Source organism: Bacillus rossius, chromosome 12 (genome assembly GCF_032445375.1).
Source record: "Bacillus rossius redtenbacheri isolate Brsri chromosome 12, Brsri_v3, whole genome shotgun sequence".
NCBI classification, from domain to species: Eukaryota; Metazoa; Arthropoda; class Insecta; order Phasmatodea; family Bacillidae; genus Bacillus; species Bacillus rossius.
In genome coordinates this window covers 44,676,067-44,701,315 of record NC_086339.1, presented here as the reverse complement: position 1 = coordinate 44,701,315, position 25,249 = coordinate 44,676,067, and the positions used below count along the sequence as shown (strand labels likewise).

At 43.9% G+C, this 25,249-nt stretch overlaps 1 protein-coding gene across 5 annotated transcripts in view; it reads left to right on the top strand.

The window, feature by feature from the left end:
* Positions 1-25,249, top strand: part of LOC134537894 (zinc finger protein 260-like) — a 104,356-nt gene that overhangs the window by 47,844 nt on the left and 31,263 nt on the right. For 2 of the 5 annotated variants that reach the window (XM_063378819.1, XM_063378820.1), the window contains exons 7-8: positions 20,536-20,595; positions 20,673-20,729. In XM_063378819.1, the coding sequence (XP_063234889.1) occupies positions 20,536-20,595; positions 20,673-20,729 (117 nt within the window). Of the gene's footprint in view, positions 1-9,549; positions 9,670-10,505; positions 19,475-20,535; positions 20,596-20,672; positions 20,730-25,249 lie in introns of those variants that run through there. The other 3 variants (XM_063378821.1, XM_063378822.1, XM_063378823.1) reach the window with 3 other exon arrangements.

Genomic DNA, 25,249 nt, shown 5'->3' with positions numbered 1-25,249 from the left:
TTTCTAAAGTTCAGTTATTCGGAAATTATTAAATTAATAAGAGATTGAAAGTGGCTCTAACTTCACACATTAAATAATAAATATTAACCTAATACACAGATACTTTTTAGGAATTGGATTCAACAAGTTTACATTAATTAAGATTGAATAATGTGAGTCACACTGGAGACTGTTCGTCACTTGTTGACTGCTCCAGTGGCGAGTTATACACACAAAATGGGGAGGTCATAATTACGTCACACACTACTTTATTTAATTTATGCTGAAGGCCGCAACGGGAGCACTCACAAATGTATTAATAAAAATTCACATGAGAGTGACCCGGGCACTCCTATGTCGCACTTCCCTTGGACGGGGTTTTTAATTAAAAGTGACATCATCATTAATTCATGTTTAATTTATAATGCACAGGGATCGCGGTGGCTGGTTAATTAGGGCATGGTCTTTAATTCTACCTTTTGTTCCGGTTATCGCATGACTCGGGTGGCCATGGCTAGGGGTGCGTTCCTTTAGCACGGTTGGCTACTGGTGGTTGTAGGCTGGGCTTTAGGGTGGCCTTCGTTCGAACGACCTCCAACCCCCCCCCCCCCCCCCTCCACACTTGAGAAGCCCGACCTTGCACCGCTAGTGTCCCGCCACATGGGGGCACCCTTTAGCTTCGGCAGCAGATTCACCCAGGTGGTGCTCGCGGTGGCTGCAACTGGTAGGCTCTGCGCTCTGGTCTCAGGTCATCCCACGTCGAACACCCGGGTGCTGGCCTGTTGGCATGGTCCTTCGGCACCTGTTACGGCATGGATGGGTACAGCATCCTCTCCCGTTCTGGTATGCTGGGCGGGTTTGAAGTAGAGGCCTCCTCGTCCTCGTCGTCCAGCATCACCATGGGGGTTGCATCGGCATGGTCGGGGGGTGATAGTTGCTCCGAGTGCGGCTGCAGTGTCTCGCAGTGTGCGGCGGAGCAGTGGTGGCCAGGGTGCCAGCCAGCAGGGGCGGCAGCGACCAAGGTCAGGCGGTTCGCGGCAGGCGGGCGGCGCTCGGCACGATCTGGATCAGCCTCGCCGACATGCGGGCAGTACACGGCCTGTCGTGACAGACGGATGACAGGTGTCAAAGTTCGGGTGATGGGTGGGGGGGACGGGATGGTGGGGCTGTCGGGCATCTAGGTTCCGTGGCATCGACCTGCCTTGTGTCAGACGGATGCAGGGAACTCAGGCGACCCAGTAGCCGCGGTGATGTCACGGTGCAGTGTCCCAAGGTTGACGACTTGCAGCATGCACGTGGCATCTCGGGCGTTTTTGATGTCGCGTCAGGTGGTAACGAAGACAGCATCGGCATCGTGCATGTCTGTCTCATTCTGGCGGGTTGAACCGACTGTGACTCGAAGCCAGGCGGGCACCGGGGATCAATTCCAGGCGGCGGGGCCTCGCTCAGGCGTCTTGGTGTCAGGGCCCTGGACATTGCGTCGTACAGCTTCCTGTTTGTGACTGCGCACTTGGGGGTAGTGACGACGGCAGCATGACGTCGAAGCCAAGCAGTGGCGACAATGTGGTGCGATGTGTCGGCGCCGAGTCTGGCGGCGTCCGTGATGAGTCGTGTGATGGAGACAACGTGGGTTGCGTCGGAATGGTCCTTCATGGCACCGTGACAGCGGTCAGGTGCTGTGGCAATGTCATCCCGGCATCGGGAGGTATCTCCGATTCGAGGCAGGTTCGGGATGGCGTGGCAGACTGCGGCGAAATGGTCAGCGTCTTGCATCGCTCAGTTGGTTTCGATGGGTCAAGCGTAATCACAGTCCGGATGAGTGGCATCAGTTTGACGAAACATGGTCTCGCTGGTGACGGTGTGTCCGGACTTGTGTCGGGAGACATCAGGTCTACGAGAGATGCTGAGTCTGGTGGCTACGGGAGAGGAAGCGGCGGGAGCGGTATTGCCGGCGTCAGGAAGACGAACGTCGGCGTCGGGACGATATGCGTCGGCGACTTTGCATGTGACGGTGCGGGTATCGTCGGGACGTGCTTTCGTGATACTGGAGTCCATGTTGTACGCGAGGAGTCGTCTTGATACTGTGCGGATGTAGTTCCGGCAACGGACGACGTCTTTGGTACGTAATGCGTCGGCGTGAGTGGTGTCTGTGTGTCGTGAAGCGTCGAGGCGTATCGTAGGGGAGGAATTGTTAGCGTCGCTGCCGGATACCGCACCTGGGTGGCTCTGTGGGCGGTACATCGCGCGCGTGTGAAGGTGAAGGACTCGCGCCGCAAAGTCCCTTCACGCTCGCTGCTACAGCCACGATGCCATAGGCCGGCACATTCCTCACAGTGGTAGCTTTCGCTACTTCCTCCAGGACACTATGTGGCTCCACACATCGTCACCCCATATATATGCGGTACTCTTCACAATAGCCACACTTGTACCCAGCTGTGGTCCTGCCATGTAAGTACCAACTCGGGCAGGGGTAGTAACACCCAATGCATTCGTCCTTATACATATATACACATGTGATGCTCCTGTTATGGTGTGTGTTCCGCTGTGTCGATTTGTTTATTCATTCGTGGCGTTGACGCGCGGGGTAAGTCTACGCGCGGGTTCGCGATCGCAGGCTGGGCAGGTGCCCGGATAGCCGCACAAAGCAGAGGCCGAGAATGGTCGTGGCGCAGGCGGGGATGCGGATAGGTGTGCGAAGCAGCGGGCGAGAGCGCCCAGACAGTCGCACAAAGCGGAGGTTGAGAATGGCCGCGCTGGAGGAGGGGTGTCCAGTGGCGCGGATGGTGACGTCGGTGGTCCGCATCGCGCCCTGGGTCGGAATGTTTGATGAGAGGAGGGGTTGTTGGAGCCCCTTTGTTTCCTCGCCTCGTTGCGCCGGCCTGTCTGACCGTAATCCTCTTTTCCTGTACAAGATGGCCGTCCCGTGTCAGTGCTGTGGCCGGGAAAAAAATGGACTGATAGAAGGCTATAAATAAGTTTTTTTTGTGAGAGTTTTTGTAAAATGAACGTGAAAGAAATCTAGATTTTTCTGTCTTCGCGCCACACAGCGGGCGCCAAATGCTGTCGTCCGTGTTCTCGTTTTCGAGGTCTGGCGTGGTTCCTAGCGGGAAGGCTGGTTTATTTACTGAAAATGTGTCCGGGAGGGCGCCAGGCTAGCTCTGTGGCTAACCACAATTTGGGTTGTTGGGTGCGAATGCCCCTGCATGGCCCACTTGGAACAGCGGCTGTGGTTGTGATGGGAGGGATCCCTGGCTATTGATACATTACTGGCCCTACTCAGCATAGCACGCTGATTCCTGATTGGATTACGGAAGTTCACAAAATAACATACACAGGTTCGGTTTTGCACTGTCGTTTACACGTCGCGCACGGAGTGTGCGGAGTGGATGTTTAATTGAAATCGGCATTTACACTTGCAGTTACATTTACATTTTACATTGATTTTCCCTACACAAATTACACTAGGTTGACACCAGGTGCTGTGATGCGCCGTCTCTAATACTAAAATCCTCACGCCAGTCGTGGTTGAGGGAGAGGTCGATTGGAGGTGGTGAACTGCCCAGCTTAAGGTTTAGTGCAGGTAGTTTATGTTTAAGCGGCTGGGATAGACCCTCTTCCGTAGAAGGACCGGGTGCACACGGGGATTTAATTACGTAAAGGATTTGATAGTGACTATAATTACGAAGAGCGAATTTGGTGAAGACAAAGGCTGAAGACTCCCCGTGAGACGCACGTTCGTCCCGGTCCGCGAGTCGCTCGGTACTGGTACTGGCCCTGGCACGAGGGGAGGTCTCAGCGACCTCTCGCGCCATAGTTTCTAAAGTTCTGTTATTCGGAAATTATTAAATTAATAAGAGATTGAAAGTGGCTCTAAATTCACATATTAAATAATAAAAATTAACCTAATACACAGATACTTTTTAGGAATTGGATTCAACAAGTTTACATTAATTCAGTTTGAATAATGTGAGTTAAACTGGAGACTGTTGGTCACTTGTTGACTGCTCCAGTGGCGAGTTATACATACAAAATGGGGAGATTATAATTACATCACACACTACTTTATTTAATTTATTCTGAAGGCCACAAGGGGAGCAATCACAAATGTATTAATAAAAATTTACACGTGAGTGACCCGGGCACCACTAAGTCACACTTCCCTTGGACGGGGTTTTTAATTAAAAGTGATGTCGTCATTTAATTATGTTTAATTTATAATGCATAGGGTCCCGGTGGCTGGTTAATTAGGGCATGGTCTTTAATTCTAACTTTTGTTCCGGTTATCGCTTGACTCGGGTGGGCAATGGCTAGGGGTGCATTCTGTTAGCAGGGTCGGATACTGGTGTTTGCAGGTCGGTTTTTGGGTGGCCTTCGGTCGGACGACATCAATGTATAAGTATGTTTTCTACAATTTACTAATGTTGCGATGCCGCGTAGTCATATTGTATGTGTACGCAATACGACTCGATTCGTTTCTTTAACATAACATAGCATGTTTTGAGGTATCAGAAGTAACGAGTAAAGTAACATCACATTAGTAACGAGTACTAAATGTTATAGTAACGAATACAAACGGGTACACTTTTTTTCGTTACTTTTATACCCCTACTAATTTCTTATGTAGCATACAGTTGCACGAACAGAGCATCTTGTGGCCATGGACTTTGAAGCCCTATTATTGAACACTCGCTAGTGGAATTATGCATCGGAATTATTAGACCCCACCTTTGCTGGTGGAATCACAATTCCAATAGAGATTTGAGAGTTAGTTTTTGAAACATCGATTTGTTCGAAATGGAAGCTATTTATGGTTCAGAAATACTTTAATATCCGTGTGTGGTTGGTCAAGATAGGTTAGCTAAATTTATAACCAGCAATAACTTATACACTTTGTTAACATTGTGTGCTTTATAATCAAATAAAATATGCGATTTCATATAGTGAGCAGGCCTATTCACCGAGTCATAGATTATTATATTGAAATTTAATGTATTCATAAAGAAAAAACAAAACAGTATTTATACTAACCTAAATGCGATTGGTTTTAGAACATGTCCAATTAACTGTTTTTAAAAATTGCATTTTCAGTGCCATTCCTACCTTTAAAATTTGTGTGTTCGTGTCAAGAAATAAAATTAAACTAACATATAAAGAATCTAAAGTCAGGGATGATGTTGCACCCATTTATTTGTACTGGTTTGTCAGACTACAGCAGCAATTTAAGAAAGATGCAACATTGGTAGTATTTGTGTACGTACCTCACGACCCTATATAGCTGGTTGTGAGCCATGATATAAGAAAATGACATTTACAATCAGAGACAAAGAACTTTTTTGGTTAAAATTGAATTATTATGGAACAAGTTATCTTAAAAAATAATATTGTAAAGCCTGACGTCGTACCTCCGTGCCTTGGGGTTAAAGCCCGGATCACAGGGGGTGTAGGACCAACAGTTCTGCCCCCCACACCACCTAACCTCCTTCCCGAAGCCACGGCCGAGACACGCATAACACTGGGTCAGCTCACCACCCCAGACGACCGGACGATGCGGGTACCCGTCACTCTGAACGGGAGTCCGTCGGCCGCTCTCGTAGATACAGGTGCGAGCCACGTGCTTGTGGCCTAACACTTGGTACCGCCAGCGGACGTCACACCGATACGCTGCACGCTGCACCTGGCCACGAGCACCGGAGTCGGGACAGCCATCGGGGATGCCATCATAACGGTGAGTGTGAGGGAGCTGGTTACACAGATGGCAGCAGTTGTAGTAGAGGGACTCAGGGAGGACCTAGTGCTCGGGCAGCCTTGGTTGGTGGAGCATGACACAGTGATAGCACCGGCCTCTGGGCTAGTGAATGTTGGCAAACATGAGCGCCTGGCAGTGTATGCACTAGGTAGAGCACCACCTCCCCCGAGAGAGCCCACGAAGTTAGAAGATGTGGACAATGATGTACCCCCAGAGTATCAGGATGCATTCAGGCGGCTCATAAGGGAAAGGCAGAGCGTCTTCGCCACTGCCGACCCACTCAGGCGCACAACGATTACAGAACACCGATTCCCCACTATGCACGACCAACCAGTGTATGAGGCCCCCAGGGGATATGGATTACGTGAGCAACGGGTGATACGTGAGCAAGTGCACTAAATGTTGCGAGATGGTGTCATTGAACACTCCAACAGCGCATACAACTCACGCATCGTCCTAGCTGCCAAGAAGGATGGGACTATGCGCTTCTGTGTGGACTTCCGTCCCCTGAATAGTGTCACCATCAGTTATCCACCACCGCAGATCAGTGTGAACGAGGCCTTGGCAGGTCTGGGCAATGCACGAGTGTTCACGACCCTTGACTTACGTTCGGGCTATTGGCAGGTGCCAATACACCCAGGTGACAGAGAAAAGACTGCGTTCACGGTGCCCGATGGTAGACGATTTCAGTTCTGTGCCATGCCCTTCGGGCTCAAGTGCACGCCGGCCACATTTCAAGCTATGATGGCCCGCGTACTGGAAGGGTACATTGGCCAGTTCGTGACAGCCTACCTCGACGACGTGATCGTGTACTCCAAGACCTGGGAGGACCATGTGCGGCACCTGTCCCTGGTCCTGGAGCGGCTCCAGATGCACCACCTTACCTGTGCCACACAGAAGTGTCACATTGGACGGAGAGAGGTGGAGTTTTTGGGGCATGAGGTGGATGCTGAGGGTTATCTTACGCACCCGATGCACCTGGCGAAAATTGCAGAAGCTGAACCCTCTAGAACCCGCAAGCAGTTGCAGAAGCTGTTGGGCCTCGCCAACTGGCTGTGGAACTATATCCCGCAGTTCTCCACGCTCACTGCCCCCCTGACAGAGCTTTTGACACCACGACAGTGCTACCACTGGACACCGGCTGCACAGAAGGCGCTGGACAGCTTGAAGGCGGCTTTTCTCCGATGCCACACTCTGTCACGGATAAACCCCTAGAAGACGCTGTACGTTCATACGGATGCGAGCGCCGAGGGGGTGGGCGCGGTGCTATACCAACGAGACTAAAATAGGGACAGGTGCATAATCGACTACGCCAGTGCGAAGTTCGGCTGCGCTGAACGGAACTACCACAGCAATGAACAGGAGTGCCTGGCTGTGGTATGGGCACTGAGGAAGTACCGTCCCCACCTCGAGGGTAGGCAATTTGTATTGCGCATGGACAACCAATGCCTCACGTGGTCGCGGACCCTCCAGATGTGAAAAAGCAAACTCGTGAGGTGGGCGCTGTTTCTACAGTCGTTCTACTTCGTTGTGGAGCACGTCCCAGGAGTAGAAAACGAGCTGCTGGATGCCCTGTCAAGGGACCCTGATCAGGGATCGTGCCTGGAGGATGTATCTTGGGAAGATATACTGCCACCTGGCCGTGAGACGGATCACCACCACCCAAGGGACCCAACCTGCCGCCTGCTTGCTCTAGCCTCCTGCGGACCTGGTTGAGCTGAAAGGTCAGGTGCACGATGCCCAACGCACCTCTCAGGATGCTGAGCACAGACGCGCGAAGCAAATAGCGGAACCATGTGAGACCTGGACTACGAGGAATGGCGTGCTCTACACACGAGGAATGGGACCCGATCAGGAGTGGCGCACCTATGTCCCACTGGAGGCACATGAAGCGGTGTTGCGCTTTATGCATGATCATGACCTGGCCGGTCGCCCTGGAGCGGACCAAACACGGCAGACGTTAGGTCAGCACTACCACTGGCCCGGCATGGCCCGGGACGTGCGGGAGTATGTGAGAACTTGTGAGACGTGTCAAGAGCGGAAAGCGCGGCGGAGTGACGGGACGGAGCAACAACAGCCTCGCATTCCCACTACCCCTTTCCAGTCTATCGCGCTGGACATCATGGGGCCATATACCCGCACAGCCCGGGGCAAGAGATTCCTGGTGTAAGTGACCGATCTCTTCACCCGTTGGGTAGAAGCTTACCCCACCAGCAACGTTCGGGCCAACACCATTGGGACCATATTGCAAATGGAATTCTTTCCGTGTTGGGGCTACCCGAGAGACCTGCTGACGGACAATGCTAGCCTATTCGTCGGGAGGCAGTGGCGAGAGATGTGCAACTCGTGGCACGTCGAACACCGGATAGCACCTGCCTACCAACCCCGAGCCAACCCGACGGAGAGGCGAAACCAAGAGTTGAAAGTCCAGATGCGCATAAGGGTGGGTAGCGACCATACTAAGTGGGACGACCATCTTGCAGAGGCTCTGTTTTGCATCCGTCGCAGAACCAATGCAGCCACAGGAATGACCCAAGCAGAAATGGTCCAAGGCCACAATTTGCCCTTGCCAGGAGAATGGAAAGCCCACGGGGTAGCCGATGAAGAAGAAGACCCAGAGGAGCGCCGTCAACGGTGAGAGGCAGAAATGACAACAGCGCGCAAACACCGGAGGGCCTATACTCGCCAGATAACACCGCAGACAACCCGAATGCATCTGGATTTACATCCTGGAGAACTGGTATACATGCACACGCAGCCTCTGTCCAGCACGCCGAAGAACTACAGTGCTGGGTTGAGCCCCAGATAGTCGGGACCACACCCGATCCTTAAATGGCTAAGTATGAGCACCTACCTAGTCCGTCTGGATGGACGGCGGGTGCAAAAAGTGCACCGAGACACCATACAGAGAACAACATTTCCAGGAGATAATTTGGTGTTTGAAGATGTCACCCTAGTAGAAGTGGACGAAACGCCTACTTCAGACGACTCGATCACGCCCCGAGGCATGCGGGGCCTGTTCCATGCCACCCCCAGCCCAGAAACAGCAACCCTGGAAACAGCAGGAAGCTCGGCCTCAAGTCCTAGGCGACGATGTCGGAGACGCACGACGCGTTCACAGATCAGTGACGTCACCGGGATGCCCGAGGCGGGCGCCGATGCGGCGGACGAACAACCTCTGGTGACCGAGCCGGACGAGGAGGAGGCAGCTGAGCCACTCTCCCCCACCCAAGGTTGATGGGGACATGATGCCTCCCTCACCGATGCAGAGTTCCGAGTCACAGTCGAGGAGCCGGCTGAGATGACCCCGAGACGCAACCGACGACGTCGCCGAGCTCCACGTTACTTGGCAGACTATGTCACAGGCTCGGAGCCGGACGCGCTTGTGTACGACGACCTGGCGAGTACGGGGCGAGAGAGGCGGCCCTAATCCCGACGACCGCCGGTGGAGAGGGCGTCCCGATCCTGCTGCCTCGGGTGGAAGCACGGACGGCCTTGACTTGGGCTTATCCAGAGGGGGGGCATCTGAAATCGTACCTCCGTGCGTGCGAGAGCAGTGCGCCGGCGTCCTGGTCTCCAGTCCTGTTCGAGCCACCTTCGAGGCTAGACGCGGCCGCGAGAGGCTCCATAAACTCGCCGCTATTAACGCTTTTGTTTTCTATTCTATAGTGTGTTATAATCTCTTTTATCGTTATCTTTACCGTGTGCGTGAGTGTTGTTTTTGTATCTGGCGTGTCCGCGGGCCAAAACACGTGGACTAACACAATTAGCCTGCACCGCACATTACTCCAGCGCGCTAGACGTCCCTCGGCAGCTACACGGGCTGGACGGTCCACCCCTGCCTCTCCACAGGTGGCTGCACGACGCGAGAGATTTGGCGCCGGGCAATACAAGAAAACGGCCGAGAGACGTCCGCCACGTCTCCACGTATTCTACGGAGACAGGTGTGTGACAAGCCATAATATATATTCTAATAATTTTAACGCTAAAATTAAATTCTAAATTTGCCAATTCTTTTTACAAATCTATATATATAAAAATTTAGCTTCCGTATGTATTTGGCCGCAAAACTCGGAAAGTATACGATGGTTTGGATTGAAATTTTTACAGAACGTTGCATCTTAACAGAAGAGTGTTTATATGAAATAAAAGTTTGGGAAAATCCACCGGAAAAGTCGGAAAAAAAAGTTTCTATAACTAAATATCATGGTCACCCAACTTAGTTGTGACCACGCTCGACGATGCTGTACCATATTGTCGAAGTTCAAGCACATCAGGCTACTCGACCATTGTGCCTTGACGACTATAATTTACACAAATATGCATGGTTGAGCGAAAGAGCCATTCTAGCGGCTAAAAATGTTGACGTACACAATATGAACAATAGTATTATAAACAGAATCGAAGGTGAAACAATGACATACAAATCTATTGATTCAGTAGTGCACCAAAATGAAGCAGTGAACTTTCCAACGGAATTTCTCAATTCACTCGATGTTCCAGGATTACCACCACATATTTTGAATTTGAAAATTGGTGTGCCAATTATATTGCTTCGAAATATCTGTCAGCCTAAATTATGTAATGGTACACGATTAGTAGTTAAAAAATTAATGGATAATCTTATTGAAGCAACAATTTTGATTGGACTTCATAAAGGTGAAGACGTATTACTTCCACGAATGCCACTTATTCCGACAGATATGGCGTTCGAGTTCAAACGACTTCAATTTCCAATACGCCTTGCGTTCGCTATGACCATCAATAAAGCACAAGGACAATCTTTGCAAGTGTGCGGTTTGAATTTAGAAAATGAATGCTTCTCTCATGGACAGTTATATGTCGGGTGCTCCAGAGTCGGTAAACCATCTGATCTATATGTTTATGCAAAAAATGGGAAAACAAGGAATGTAGTCCTTCCATTAGCTTTACAATAAAAATATTTAAGCTAAACACATTTTTATTTCTTCTATTACATTCCACAGCCATGCACAGTAAAATATTAAATTAAACAATGAATTAATATTAAACTGTGCCACAGCAAAGCGTGGCCGGGTTTTGCTAGTTGTTAATAAAAGACGTCGGAAATATAGCGTCTTTTTCCTTTTTTTTCGGCAAAAGATATAATATTTATATATTGCCAAAAATTGCTCAAAGTAAAATGATTATGATCGTAAATTACAAATACAAAATCATTCAATTTAATTTCTAAAATTTTTTTATTTATTGCGGTAGGAACAGGAACTGCGCTCTATGCTTAAGGCAAGAAAAATTCGAGTTTAGTTCCTCTACAATAAAGTGAATCCTAAGATGTCCATCAAGTTCTGTCCCTGCCCGAACACGCCCGAATATTCACTTTGGGCCAACCTCGGGATCTGTATTATTTTTGCGCTGGAAAATGAATTCAAATATTAAAAGTAGTCGGTTATTGTAGCGGCCGGTGATGTTAAATTATGGGTGTTCACACACTCATACATACACACATGCTAACACATATGCACTCATAAAAAAAAGACCTTCTACCTTACTGCGTTCTTGAAGCCTGTTTTGGTGTCAGATTATCTGTGTTGGTGCGGCACCGTAGCAGTTACTGCTTATCTTGGAGTCGTGAAAGATATATTTTGTTTATTACACAAACTCATGTCTGTAATTGTAGCCCGAATTAACACAACGAAGCTTATTGAGCAGATTAGTTGTTTTTTAAGAGATTTTAAATTGTAATTCAAAATGGTAGATCGCTGATCAAGCCTCATATAAATAATAAAAAATTATGTTTGATGTTCTTGATTTTTCAAATTTGTGGCTGGGCTTGAGCTTGACGTCCCTCGGCTTCTGGTCCCTGATTCCCCGTTTACGTAATAGTCCTGTTGTGCCCGTTCTGTTCTCGTCGGAGAGGTGTGGGTCCAGGCCAACGTGGCCGGGACCGGGAAATACGGGACCTGGAGGGAGAGTGAGGTGAGGAGAAAGAATGATAGGCAGTTCTTAAGGACCACTCGATGTTAACAGTTCCACGAGCCCCTTTTATTGTAATTCTGAGAGCCTGCCGCAGCCTGGCGGATCCGTCACGGAACGAGCGCCCTTCCCACGAAGACCCGGACTCCCGTAGACCGTCTCGTGCAACCAACTCGTCTCGACACGAACTAGAAATCCTCCCACGTAACAAAGTTCCTGATTGAAAGTTGCTCCACAAAGGCACGTGACACGTGCGCGTTCCTTTACGTAACAGACTCATAATGACGACGAAGGTTCGGCAGTTCGTAACTACGCTTATGCGCCCTAGGATGTTCGACTCGTGACGTAACACGTAACTCGTAAGCTCAACCGTGTGAGCGACACAGCGAAGGCAGCTCAGCTGCCGCGACAACCCGTACAGTGGCGCTGTCGCCGGACCGCGAGCTCGGAAGACGCGCCTCACGATCAGCGCGGAGCGGCGTGCACGTCTGCCGCTGAACGAGCCCTGAGCAACACTGCCCTTCCCCGCCCGCCAGCGGGCCGAGGCCAGCGGGCCTTGGGGGAGGGGAGGAGATATCGGGCGGCGTGGGAGAGCGCCCCCCCCCCCCCTCGCGACGCGGACGAGCGCCAGGCCGCGATTACATATTAGCACTGCGAGACATTTGAGAAAATTACAAGATTATTTACACAATAATTGATACATTACGGTTACATTATTTACACACTTATTGAGGTTCACGACCATTTGAAAAATACATAAAGCAGAATTATTCGTAACACTAAAGAAGCCCACTGGCATGCTAGGGCGCACGCGGGTGCGTCCCTGGCCGATGCACTACACTGATGGTTCACTGGGGAAACAGACTCCCTCAGGCCCACGTCGGTGGCCAGGTACGGCCTCTGCATATGGGAGGGTACGACGACTGTCGTCAAGCTTATCAAAGTGTTGCGCCGGAAAGCAATGTGAAGCTAAAAAATATGATTTTACAAACTTTAATGCACCATTATTTATTTGTAAACAAAAAATCCATTCTTCTGGTATTCAGCTGAGAAAACTTGTTGATGACTCTATGATTAAAATCAAGCATGCTATTTATTAGTCTTTTTTCTATTAACAACATTGCTAAAGCAGTAAGTCTTTCTTCTGACATAGTGTTCCTAAACTTTTAATTGTTAACTTTTCCTTGTAGTAAGTTTTCTGTTCGCAATAATTGTTTGTACGGAATTCATTATGGCGATTTTTAAAAATTGTAATTGTTTACTATACGTGCCAAAATAACGCAGTCACAATTTCACAGTTAGGCTAAAGTCTTACAACAAAGGGAAACTTTATAACATACCTCAGAAAAATGTTGTCCTGCATAAGGCACAGAAAAATATTTTACAAACGCACAGTCACACTAATTATTTAAAGATATTTACACTCGCATTGAACCACACGCAAATACTTGTTTCTACTGGACGTAAAAAACTGAAAACGAAAAGTTTGTTTGGTTAGAGGTGATAGTATTGGAGTGGACAATACTGGCATCTACCGGGCTGATTCATAAGTTATGACTTACTTCTCTGATCAGTGCTGCTGTGAGTGCTGAAATTTGGAACTCCATCAATGAGCAACGATACGCCAGGACAATCACAAGCACACCAGAGTCGTGCCCTCGTCCAGTGCTAAATGTCCCGTAGGAGGTGACGTAATTCCCTTGTGCGCATGCGCGAAAGGACCGAGGCAGGCATGCAGGCAGCGCGTTTCGTGCACAGATCCATTGTGAACACTACAGCGTTGCCGTATCGCCGCAATTGAAAAAATAAAAACAGATGTCCGTGACAGATGCAAACAAAGCGACGAGTGTAACTCTGGTAGCTGCCACTGGTAAAAGTAGATAAAAAGGAACTTTTAACTCTACAGAATAAATAAATGTTCTGTAGAAAACTGGGTGTGCACGTGCACTTGTGCTCTTTAATACCGGCCGCTACTGGTCGGTTAGGTTAGCTACATTAAGGGCCGGTTATATGACCCCCGGCTAAAGTTCCGGCTAAAATTTAACCACAGGCTACCTCTTATTTCGATTTTATGACTGCAAGTTAACGTCTACCTTCCAGTTAAAGTCCCGGCTAACCTAGCGGGTGGATGAACCGGCCGCTAGCTGCTTAACCGGAGGCTAAGCGACAGAAAATAAAATGGCGATGTATCAGGCGAGGTTGGTTGTCGATAGTGATGATGACTATTTGAGGAATTCTATTGAATATTTGCAGGATGCGATGGAATAATTTATTACTAAATATAAAATGCTTCGCCGTATTCGTCAAAGTTTTATTAAAAATTACATGACATGAAAGTATAGTCACGCTTTTCTATTCTCGTCGAGTCGTGTAATATTATTTGACTTTAATTGATCACGAAGTACATAAATGTATGCAATGTATATAAACTTAAATGTTCCTGCTCAATAATATGTGTAAATAAGTGAATTTTAAAATTGCAAAACGAGTGTTATTATTACCTATAAAATGTGTGTTTTCGTGGAAGTTGTATCTGTGAATTTTTATTCGTAATACAGTGGACATATGCCGGGAATGAAATGCACTTCATACGACTTCAGACGTGGTTCTAATTCAATGAATACAATTGAATGTGAAAATAAATGTTACCCAATTATCCCTTCCCTATCCTAAAAAAACCTTTAGGTACTTATTATCTACCTGCCACGCAAGTGCAAAACTAAAACAGCACTGGAATTAATCTGTTTCCCGTATCCAAGTTTATCCCTTGATCATATCGGCATGACCCTTTATATGTTGGTCTTGTTTTACATTATACTTGCTGTTTTAATTTAAAATGTTGACAAATACTGTACATAACTCAAAATACCTAACATATCACAATACAAACAAATTATGTCAGGTCTTGTAAAAATGTATTTCTTTCGTATACATTTTACAATCATAATTATTTCACCAGTGAATATGTCTAGGAACTCTCGACCTACTAAATTTAAACAGCAAGCATCCTATACCACAAACTAATTCCATCAGGATCGGATTAATTTGGATACGTGATACGAAACTATTAGTACAAAAATGAAACCTACACCAGTGAAATGAAAATCGACAAGTATTTTCCAGAAACAGGGTCTATATTATTTGATTATGAAATAAATTTATGAAAGAAATAAGTGTTCTCTAGCAAAAATGCCATCGCTATTTATTTATTTGTATAGAATTACTTTGTTAGTTTTGGCTGAATATATAAACTAACAAAATCATGAGTTTCAATACAAGAGTAAAGTTGAAAACACACGGTTTTGAATCTTAAATTGGAATTATATGGTTTAATACAAAGCAGGTTTGACGTCGAAGTAGTTTTTGGTTAATTTAATTATATCTGTTGCAAGATAAAGTTCGCGGCATATTTTACTGCAGCTGTAAACATTGCGAATCACAATACAAACAAACAGCTGACTAACATTCTACCAGGAAAAAAAACTGTCTAGCAACAAAAGTTAACAAATTCTGGTTTATTTCATTACCAACACACCCATTATTACACCACACGCTTCGTCAGGTTCCGGTTAGCCAACCGCAGGCTAAGAATGGGTCATAATACACCTCTCGTTCGTTAACTTGTAACTAGCCTAACCTGTGGGCTAGCTAACCTGAAGATTTAGACGGAGGTCATAAAACTGGCCCTAAAACACTATTAGTTAGGTTAGTATAGGTACATTAAAATAAACAGAGAAATATAAATATATATAAATAAACCCGAGGTTGGACGGGCGTATTCGGGCAGGGACAGAACTTGATGTACATCTTAGGCTTCTCTACAATACATTTTGATGCAGAGATTAGAGAAACTTACAAATGGAGCATAACCTCTGAGCATTGTTTCCAGTTTGTTCACGTAAGAAGATTGCAGCCATTTGTTTATATTCGCGAACAGCTGGTATGTGTGTAAGATTTCATAATAACTCTCATCTGACAGAAAGCAAAATAAATAAAAAGTCAAGACTTCATATGTATGTCAGCGTATTTTCCCGGGAGAAAATTTTAAATTATTGTATCTGGTAACCCCAAAATGCTATAATAAAGGAGAATAAACACATATATTCATCAACCAGCTTAAAAGTTCATGTGACCGTGACTACATTATTGACAAATCCTGACCGCATCTACGTTTGACAAACATTTAGCCATATATATATTCGAAATGTACAATGTAAGGCAAATGTTACGTTAGATTCCCTACGACACTATTTTTTGGGAAGGGTAGGAAAGAGTGGAGAGTAGACTTTCACCATAATTGTATATTTGTGTAAGTTATTGTTTCTGCACTATTAGTGAGTGGGGAAGGCAATGTCAGAGAAGTGAGAGGTTACGTCAGGAGTACCGCAGGGAAGTGCGTTGGGACCTTTGTTAGTCACCATAATGATAAATGACATGGTATTCAATTTAACATGCTTGTATATAATATGCTTGTGAGAACTGTAAGGGAGTGGTATGTTTTGCGAGAGAAGCACAATCAAGGATAAAAGGCCTGAAACAGAACATTTAACGTATGGTAAACTACAAGGATGTTTAGCGCCCTTGCTGTTAAACAACACAATTAATGATCTTCTAAGGAATGTGATATCATGTCATATTATTTATTCTATTAGCAATCTTATAAATGTTCATACTATTCGATCTTGATAGGTTAAATTACATTGTTAATACTTCTTTGCATGAAGATCAAGAATAGATTGTTGCAAATGGTTGCATGTTAGATATCAATAAAACCCAAACTGTAGCTTTTTTTTAAACAAATGTTACAACTGAATACAGAATAAAAAAACAAAATTGCTGGTTAGGTTTGTAGAATATGTTAAATTAACTTGGTTGGCTTATATTGACGTCGTAACACCGAAGGCCACAAAGCCCGGCCTCCACCCGTCAGTATTGGCCCCCGCTGGTGAAAAGCACCCCTCGCCAAGCCAACACGAGTCAAAGGAAGCACCCTCCCGCAAGTAGCCCTAGCACCCTGAAACTTAATCACATATAGGGCGGTATTCCATGATGTTTGAGTAAGGTAGCGAATATGCACTGCCTTGTTGGGCAACTGCCGTACCCTAACTCTCGGGTCATATTCCAAAACGTGTCCTAACTGAAGCCCTGTTAGGAATCAGATCGGCAGCCGTTTTAATAAAATGGACTTGTGCGAGGCTATAAACAGTTGTACTTCGTGGAATCCATCGTAATTTTAGCTTATTTTTTTAAACCATGGAATTATGATGTGAAATAAAATATTTAATTTTGGTTTTACATGAATAAACGATGAATTTTTGGCCGTATTTATGTTTGCTGTTTTTAAGATATTAGGGGGGAAATTGTAATCGTAAAAGTTCCGTTAAAGTTCATTAAAAAGGAAAAATATATATATACAGTTATGGATCAAATCGGCAACAGATAGGACACCAAAAATCAGTGCCCTAAAAATAAGGGACTGGCTGTGTCCTATCGTGCACTGGGAATATGGTTAGGGTACAGGTATTGCATATTCAACACCTAAACCCATATTTTTGTGTCTTGGAATACAGCCCATACTCACCTAGCAAGGAGGCTAGAAAATTAAGCCCCATTAAACTCATCAGGTATAATTTCCCAAAGTTAAGTGCCAGGAATAGTGCGTCTCAGTGTGTGTGTGATGGCCCCCTAAGGGCATCCCAGTTCGCTAACGCAAATTCTTGCCCGTGCGGCCTGGGGCCTTAATTAAAGCGGAAAACTGCATGAGTGCATCATAGTCGTAATTAATTATATAATGTGCAGCGAGGGGAGTGTTTGAATAATAAGCGAACAGTCGCGAACTTGAGCCCGACTTTGGAATGTTTTATCGGCTATTTGTGTGGCCACAAATTCAATAGACACAGAACCAGTTGAGAGTAGCCTTAAATCTAATCAAAACAAGAGTGACATGTAATTAGCACGTAAGTTTTCCAGTTTATATTGTATAACGGTAATTTCGTGATTTTGGCGAGAGGGAACAATGGCTCCCTCCCCGGCGCCATGTTCCCCCGGCAGTTGTTCGCGGCTCGCAGCCTAGGGCGGACGTGTTCGTCCCACGGAGTGTCATCACCTTTGTCTCACTGATCGTCATACTGGTAATTATTTAATTCTTCAAAACCTTTTTCAGTCACCCTCCGCGAGTCCCTAGACCAAGCACGGTACTGGGCTTAACCCGGCCGCTTTTCATTTCACTCCCGTGACATGTACATGTGGCCACGCGAGTAACAGCATAACGGACCTGGCCGACTCCATACCACAGAACTTTTGCTAAGACAACCTCGCAAACGCCTGTCGGTCACAAACTTTAGTAATTAGCGAACATGTTAAGTGTAAACTCAATTATAATTTATGGGGCTGGCCGACTCCAGCCGAGACACACCGTATAACTGCCACTAGGGTACGTGGACAATTAGCGTAAGCAGAGTAGGTGCTCTACCTTATACTTTATTTGAATTAACGTGTCAGTGTAAAGTGTTAGTGCAACATGTCGAATATAATTGTGTACTTTGTAAACAGTGTTTGCGGCATCGCAAAATTAAGTGAAGCGCACAGAACGTAATAAAATCCACCAATCGGACTTTGCCGTCAATTATTTCACTCAAACCAGTAATCACCTCAACCGACCCTCCGCATATGGTGTGTTGCCAACCAACTCACAGCCTACAGACCTAGTTAACATGCTGGGGCTAACGAACCACACCCTGCTCTACCACCCGGTGTCTTCAACAACGGCTAGACACACGGGCACCCACCTGGTAAATTCGGCATAGAAACAACTCACTACACACAAGGTCCTCCCCAGGTTGCGACCACAAAAACCGGGTGATGGCGATATAAATGTAATGACAATAAGACTCATCTATAGTACACTTCTAATGAAATATAAACTAGGCCTACATACATCTGTATCTCGTTTATTATCAAAATTGTGTTGCAAAATGACAAAAATAGAAATGCAAAACTATATGACCATGATTTTATAAGTAGGTATACTTCTATTTTGCCAAAAATAAGTAGGTATGTATATATTCTGTATCCAGTATTAAAATATATGTATAGGTACTCTACTAGGCCCAAACAAGAGGCATGTTTTAATCTTACATGAACACTTTCGAGGACAATGATTAAACTTACTTGTGAAAAGTTAAATTCTTCTGTTTTTCTACTTCCAGCTTTTCGCCCCCCTTCCTCGCACTCCTGTTCATGCTTCGTGCACACATATGCTGAACAAGACGACATTTCACGTAAATAAACACTCCAAGAGCTCGAATTACTATCCAACACGATCCAACGTTAACACAACTGTCCTAATTTCAGTAAAACACTTCCAATTTAGCGCTAACAGTTTTCACTTAGTATATAGAAATGTAATTTACTACATACTCTTGTACACAATCATTTTTCTCAAGTCAACAGTCTTAATTTGTTTGATATTCATTCACTTTTCCACCACCATTCATATATCACTTATAAGAAAATGTGATTTTCTTCATGTCACAATATGGCGGCAACCTGCTTTCCGCTTACGTCCCCAGACTTCAGCTGAGAAACCGACAAACTGGGTTTATGCTCCATTTGTAACTTTCTCTAATCTCTGCTTCGATGTGTTCGGGTTGTTAAAAAGATAATAATAAATAAATAAAAATAAAATCGTGGTCGTTAAAGAAAGGAAAATGAGCTGCTATTGTTTGTTTTTCAGATAGTGATGGAAGTTAAAAAATATATAATATTATAAGCAGGTATATTAAACCAGGGTCTACTGTACAAGTCATTTGCTTTTTACTTTCAATAACTCTTTTAAAGTTTAAATTCAATAACTTTGTGTAACAGTAATGGAAAAATAAATCTAACCTTACCAAAATTGTGGACGTCTATGTTCGAGCGACTATCGCGAGACTATGGCACTATGAAACACTTTAAGAACCCATGTAATTACTATCATTTGTAAGTGGCGTACCCTGAGAGCGGGTGAGTTTCCATGGTCGGATACTGGGGGAAGAATCGAACCTAGAACTCACACGGATCACGTCACGGCCCTGTAGTTCATTGCCTCAGCAGTGGAATAGACAACAGGTATCATCGTTCACGTACGTCGCAAAAAAAAAAATCATACTTGTAAACAAGCAACAATGTTGAACGCAGCATGAGTGCACAGGATGAAAATTTAAAAAATTTGATATCTCCTAAAGTATTTTGAATTTCTTATCTCCGCCGGGTTTAATGAAAAGAGGAAGTTAAAGAGCACAGAATAAAAGTATTTTCAGAATTTTAAATATTTTTTTAACAAATATCACCCAAATATGAAAATTAAAAAATTCGATATCTCCTAAAGTATTTGGAATTTCTTATCTCCGCAGGCTGAAATGAAAAGAGGACGTAAAAGAGCATATAATGAAAGTTATTTCAGATTTTTGAAATATTTTTTGACGCTAATCCGTACGCTACATATTTACCAACATATATTTTTCAAATATGTAGTTTAATGAAGTGTCCCATAAGTTAATGCGTTGGTGTTCTTTTGCAATATATTTGATTCATCAGTCTCATTTATATTCTGTAGATACCATTAATGTGCAAAAAATTAATAGTTGAATAAATATAAAATAATATATTTTATAAATAAAAAGTACCTTTAGATAAACAATTATATTTGTGTTACTAAATATTTTTTTGTTATTTTTTTTTATGTGAAATGTTTTTAATGTACTGTACAGCTCCTATATTGCCGATGTAATGAATGGTATGCAGATGATGTGTTAGAAATGTATATTGTAATGTACAGGGTGTTGTTTACTGCTTGTAACTGGTGTTGCTTGTTGCAGGAGGAGATGGAACAAAAGCCAGTGGTTGAGATGGAGTTTGTCTGTGTGGACAGCATTAAGGTACAGTAGCCTGCAAGTGTGTGTAGCTGCTGTCTCCTTGTACCAGAGCAGTCTTCTCCACTGTGGTTGTGTTGCAGGAGGAGGTCGAGGAAGAGACTCCACTGGCTGGCGTCCAACCAGCTGCTGTGTGGCAGGTGAGTCGTGGTTTCACTCTGTCTTTTTGCTGATGACTTAAAGATATATAGAAAAATCTCTTTATATCATGACAGCTATCTACTACAATGTGATATTACAGAAATTGCAAATTGGTGGACAAATAATTTAGTCAATCTAAACATGGAAAAAACTGCTATCATTAGGTACCTTCTCTAGAAAAACCTACCCGTTGCAATATGAATACAAACTTGATAACTCACCTATTAAAAAACCTCAACATGTTAAAGACCTGGGAATTTTACTGGAACAAAAAACTATTTTTTCATATTCACATTGAAAACATTATCTCGGTATCTAACAAAATACTTGGTCTAATTAAATTTATCACCTTTAACACCTCCAATATTGACTCTATTCTCTCCCTCTATACAGCTCTAATAAGATCAAAACTTGAATATGGTTCTATTATATGGAATAGCATCAATAACACTGATATAGAAAAGCTTGACAGGATTCAATCTAAAGTATCTGACTATATTAACAAAAAATTAAATACCATAAATAACATAGATTTAAATTCCCTCCTTGGTTCATTATCAACTAGAAGAAAGATCTTAGATGCCATTTTTGTCTTCAATTGTTATTATGGTAATCTTATATGTACTCATATATTTGATGTTACTGGCATTAAAATTCCTTCTTTTAATATCCGTAACCCACCTTTTTTGTGCACACTTTTAAATACAAATGATAATATATATAGACTTGTTAACAATTTTAATATGTTGTCACTTACAACCTACCAGAGAGAAAAAAATTGTTAAAAAAATTATTTTTTTGGCATCCAAAGATTAATTATCTTTATGCTCTAATGTTATTACCTAAATTATTTAATACCAGATGTATTAATCTAAGGATACTAACTGTATTTATCTACATAATATTATATGTTCTGTACTTATACATTTATTACTCTCATGAAACATTTTTGTTATTTTAAGTAATTTTTAGAAGTTAAGCACTTATATGGATATTTGTATGTTATGTTGTCTTGTCTTTGTTTTTGTCCTACTATTTGTTGTTCTTATAATTTATTGTTTTGTTCCTATTTTTGTTCTGTTACTGTATTTGTTTTTTTACTTGTCTTACATGTTGTGCCCACCGTTGGAGCCTTGTGCTGTTGGTGTGGCATGTAACAAATCAAATAAAAAAAAAATAAAAAAAAAAAAACCATTTAACCAGTGTTGAAACATGTGGCCTGCCAAAGTGATTCTAATTGTAAGTTGACACCATCTTGTAGCACAATTTTTTGTACCTAAAATATGAAATGTTAAAACCAGTTAATACAAAATGAATTTAGAAAATCATTTATGGCAATGACTTCTGTATGCAACGTGTATTTGTGGAAGAACATACTAACAAATTCACATCATTATCTGCCAAATAATTATTAAACACTTATTCCATTTCATAATTTCTTCTTGAGTCAACACATATAATTGTGTTGTATAGGTATATACCTAATATTACTGCCCATTGAGTGCTTGGACAAGGTGTGATGGAAAAGAAGCATATGTGGGACAACAATTTGTTTTAGTTTAGAGAAACTTGCATCATGAAACATCTGTGGCTCAATTGAGGACTTCACAAAGATTCAAATGTTTTCAGAGTTAAACTTGTTAAATTAATTTTCAAAATTTTGGTTTTTTAGTATGAGCCACAAGCTATTACTGGATACATGCACTAGCATTTAAGCAGATTTAGCTAGGGTAAACCTAAAACATTTTGTTTCTCAAAAGGAAATAACACAAATCTTCGATAGTCACGGTCTACAGGAATGCTTTTGTATTATTCATCTAAAAATATGGTTATATATGTCAATAAAATGCAAACACCAACTGGGTGCCATAACCTTGGCCTGTATAATCAGCTGATACACAGTATTTTTGAACACATAGTTTCCCAAGAATACTCACCAAATCTTGGGGATGGTAGGAGTCTGCATTTCAGATTTACCTTATTTGTTTTTCATAATTAAATATGTATGTGGGTGTAGGTTCTGTTTACTTTTTTAAACACCTGTAAAATCAAGTCATTTTGACTTTGGTGGATTAGGAGGAATGAAGGGGCTTTTCTCAGAATTCCTTACCGCTCAGTGGGGTGTCATGCTCTTCGACTAGCCTGAATAGGGGGTTGGGGAAGATCTGCCAACTGCCTGCCTCGGAGAGACATAAGATTACCGCTCGGTTTTCTTTGTCAATTCTCCCCACACTTCTTTGATCGTTTGACCCTCAAAGTGCATACGTGATTAAACCTGTAAGTAACCGTATTCAACCCAGCAGATTAATAATAAATATTAAATTTGTACGTACATATGTAAATGACATAATAAACCTTATCTTCTGAAACTAAAGCTTTATTAAGCACAAAACATGACTTAGATATTTACATGAATTAATACATAGATTTGAATAAGAGGTAATATTGAAGGTTAAACAATGTTCATGCAAAGAGGTTGCTAAGAGGTTGCTAAGAGGTTAAAACCAATATCACCACATTCGCCCCCTCTTCATTTAAGGACATAGTCCTTGAGATATTCAGAAGGTCTAGTGGTGCGGGAAGATCTCCGGAGTGGAGGTTGAGGTCTGGGAGGAGATCTGGGTGGAGTCGGAATTGGGTTCACTTGAGGTAGGTCTTGATCATTCATGTTCTTCTCAGGTGAATCTTCTGGAGTGAGGTTCAGCTGGGTGTCTTCAGATGCTTCAGTGTGTTGATTAGGATCATCAGCGAGGTTTGGAAAATTCACGTCTTCTAAGTTAGGTTCATTGTTGACAATATCCCCTGCAGGAGCAAGATGCCTGAGGTTGACTGTTGTCTCCTTACCATCTGGAAGTTGAACCAGAGCATAGTCAGGGTTCGCCTCAAGCAGAGTTACTTCTTGCACCAGGGGGTCATATTTACTCTGACGGACGTGATTCTTCATTAGAATTTTCCCTGGTGTAGTAAGCCATGAAGGAAGAGTAACTCCAGAACTGGCCCTTCTCTTATGGTAGAACATACGTTCGTGGGGTGTAGCGTTAGTAGCAGTACAGAGCAGTGTGCGGATGGAGTGCAACACTTCAGGTAACACCTTCTCCCACTGCGTTATCACGAGTCCCTTCGTTTTCAGCGCCAGCGATACAGTTCTCCATATTATCCCATTGTAACGTTCTACTTGGCCATTTCCACACGGATTGTATGGTGTAGTACGACTAGTAGCAACTCCATTGGAATGTAGGAATGATTGAAGTTCTCTGGATATAAAGGATGTGCCTCTGTCTGTGTGAATGTATGAAGGATATCCGAAGAGTGTAAAGATCTGATTTAGTGCTTGAATGACGGTTGTGGAGGATAGGTCGTTGCAAGGGATGGCAAAAGGGAACCTGGAGTACTCGTCGACTACCGTTAACAGATATTTCCGAGGAGTGTTGGATGGTAATGGTCCCTTAAAATCAACGCTGAGCCGTTCGAAGGGTGCGGTGGCCTTGATGAGGGTGCTCCGCTTGTTGTGAAAGCGAGGTTTGATTTCGGAGCATGTTCTGCAGGAAGACGTGACTCGGCGTATCTCGTCGATGGAGTAGGGAAGGTTCTGATTCTTCACCCAGTGAGCCATCCGGGTGATCCCTGGGTGACACAAAGCCTTGTGGTAGTGGACAAGTCTGTCGAAGGTATGGAGCGAGTTCTAACCGCCATCTTGTAAATTTTTCGTTCTTGATTTTACCAGGATGCCGAATGTTAAACATGTAAGAAATAGACTTCTGGTCGGTTATAAGTTGAAACTTTCTTCCTATCAAGTAATGCCTCCACTTCCGAAGGGCTTCAATGATCGCATAAGCTTCCTTCTCGACAGCTGAATGGTGTTGTTCACTCTTAGTGAGGGTTCTCGAGAAGAAGGCTACTGGTCTCTTGTTTTGAGTCAGAGTGGCGGCGATGGCGATGTCAGAGGCATCTGTTTCGACGCAGTATGGGATGTCTTCCTCTACGTTAACGACGAAGGATTTAACTATGCAGTTCCGTAAATTGTTGAAGTCTTGGATTAGTTCAGGGGCCATAGGAAATATGTTACAGTTCACTAATCTATTTATTTTATCTGAAAATTTTGGAATCCATTTAGAATAATAAGCGAACATCCCTAGTGCTCGTTGCAAGGATGCTTTGTTTCTAGGGATAGGGAAATCAATCAGTGGCTTAAGTCTGTCGGGATCTGGTTTGAGTATATTGTTTTCGATGAGATAACCGAGGAGCTTAAGAGACTTCAAATTGAAATGGGATTTTTCTTGATTAATGTTTAAATTATATTTCTTGCAGACGTTTAAAAATTTTCGTAGATTGGAGTCGTGTTCAGATTGGTCTTTTCCGCTCACCGTCACATCATCCAAGTAGATGTCAACTCCTTGTAGTCTTTCTTTGGTCTTGATCTCGTCCATCTTCCTCTGGAACGCAGACACTCCATTGGTGACGCCCATTGGTATACGTTTGAATTGCCAGAGTTTTCCTGCTGCCTCGAAGGCGGTGTACG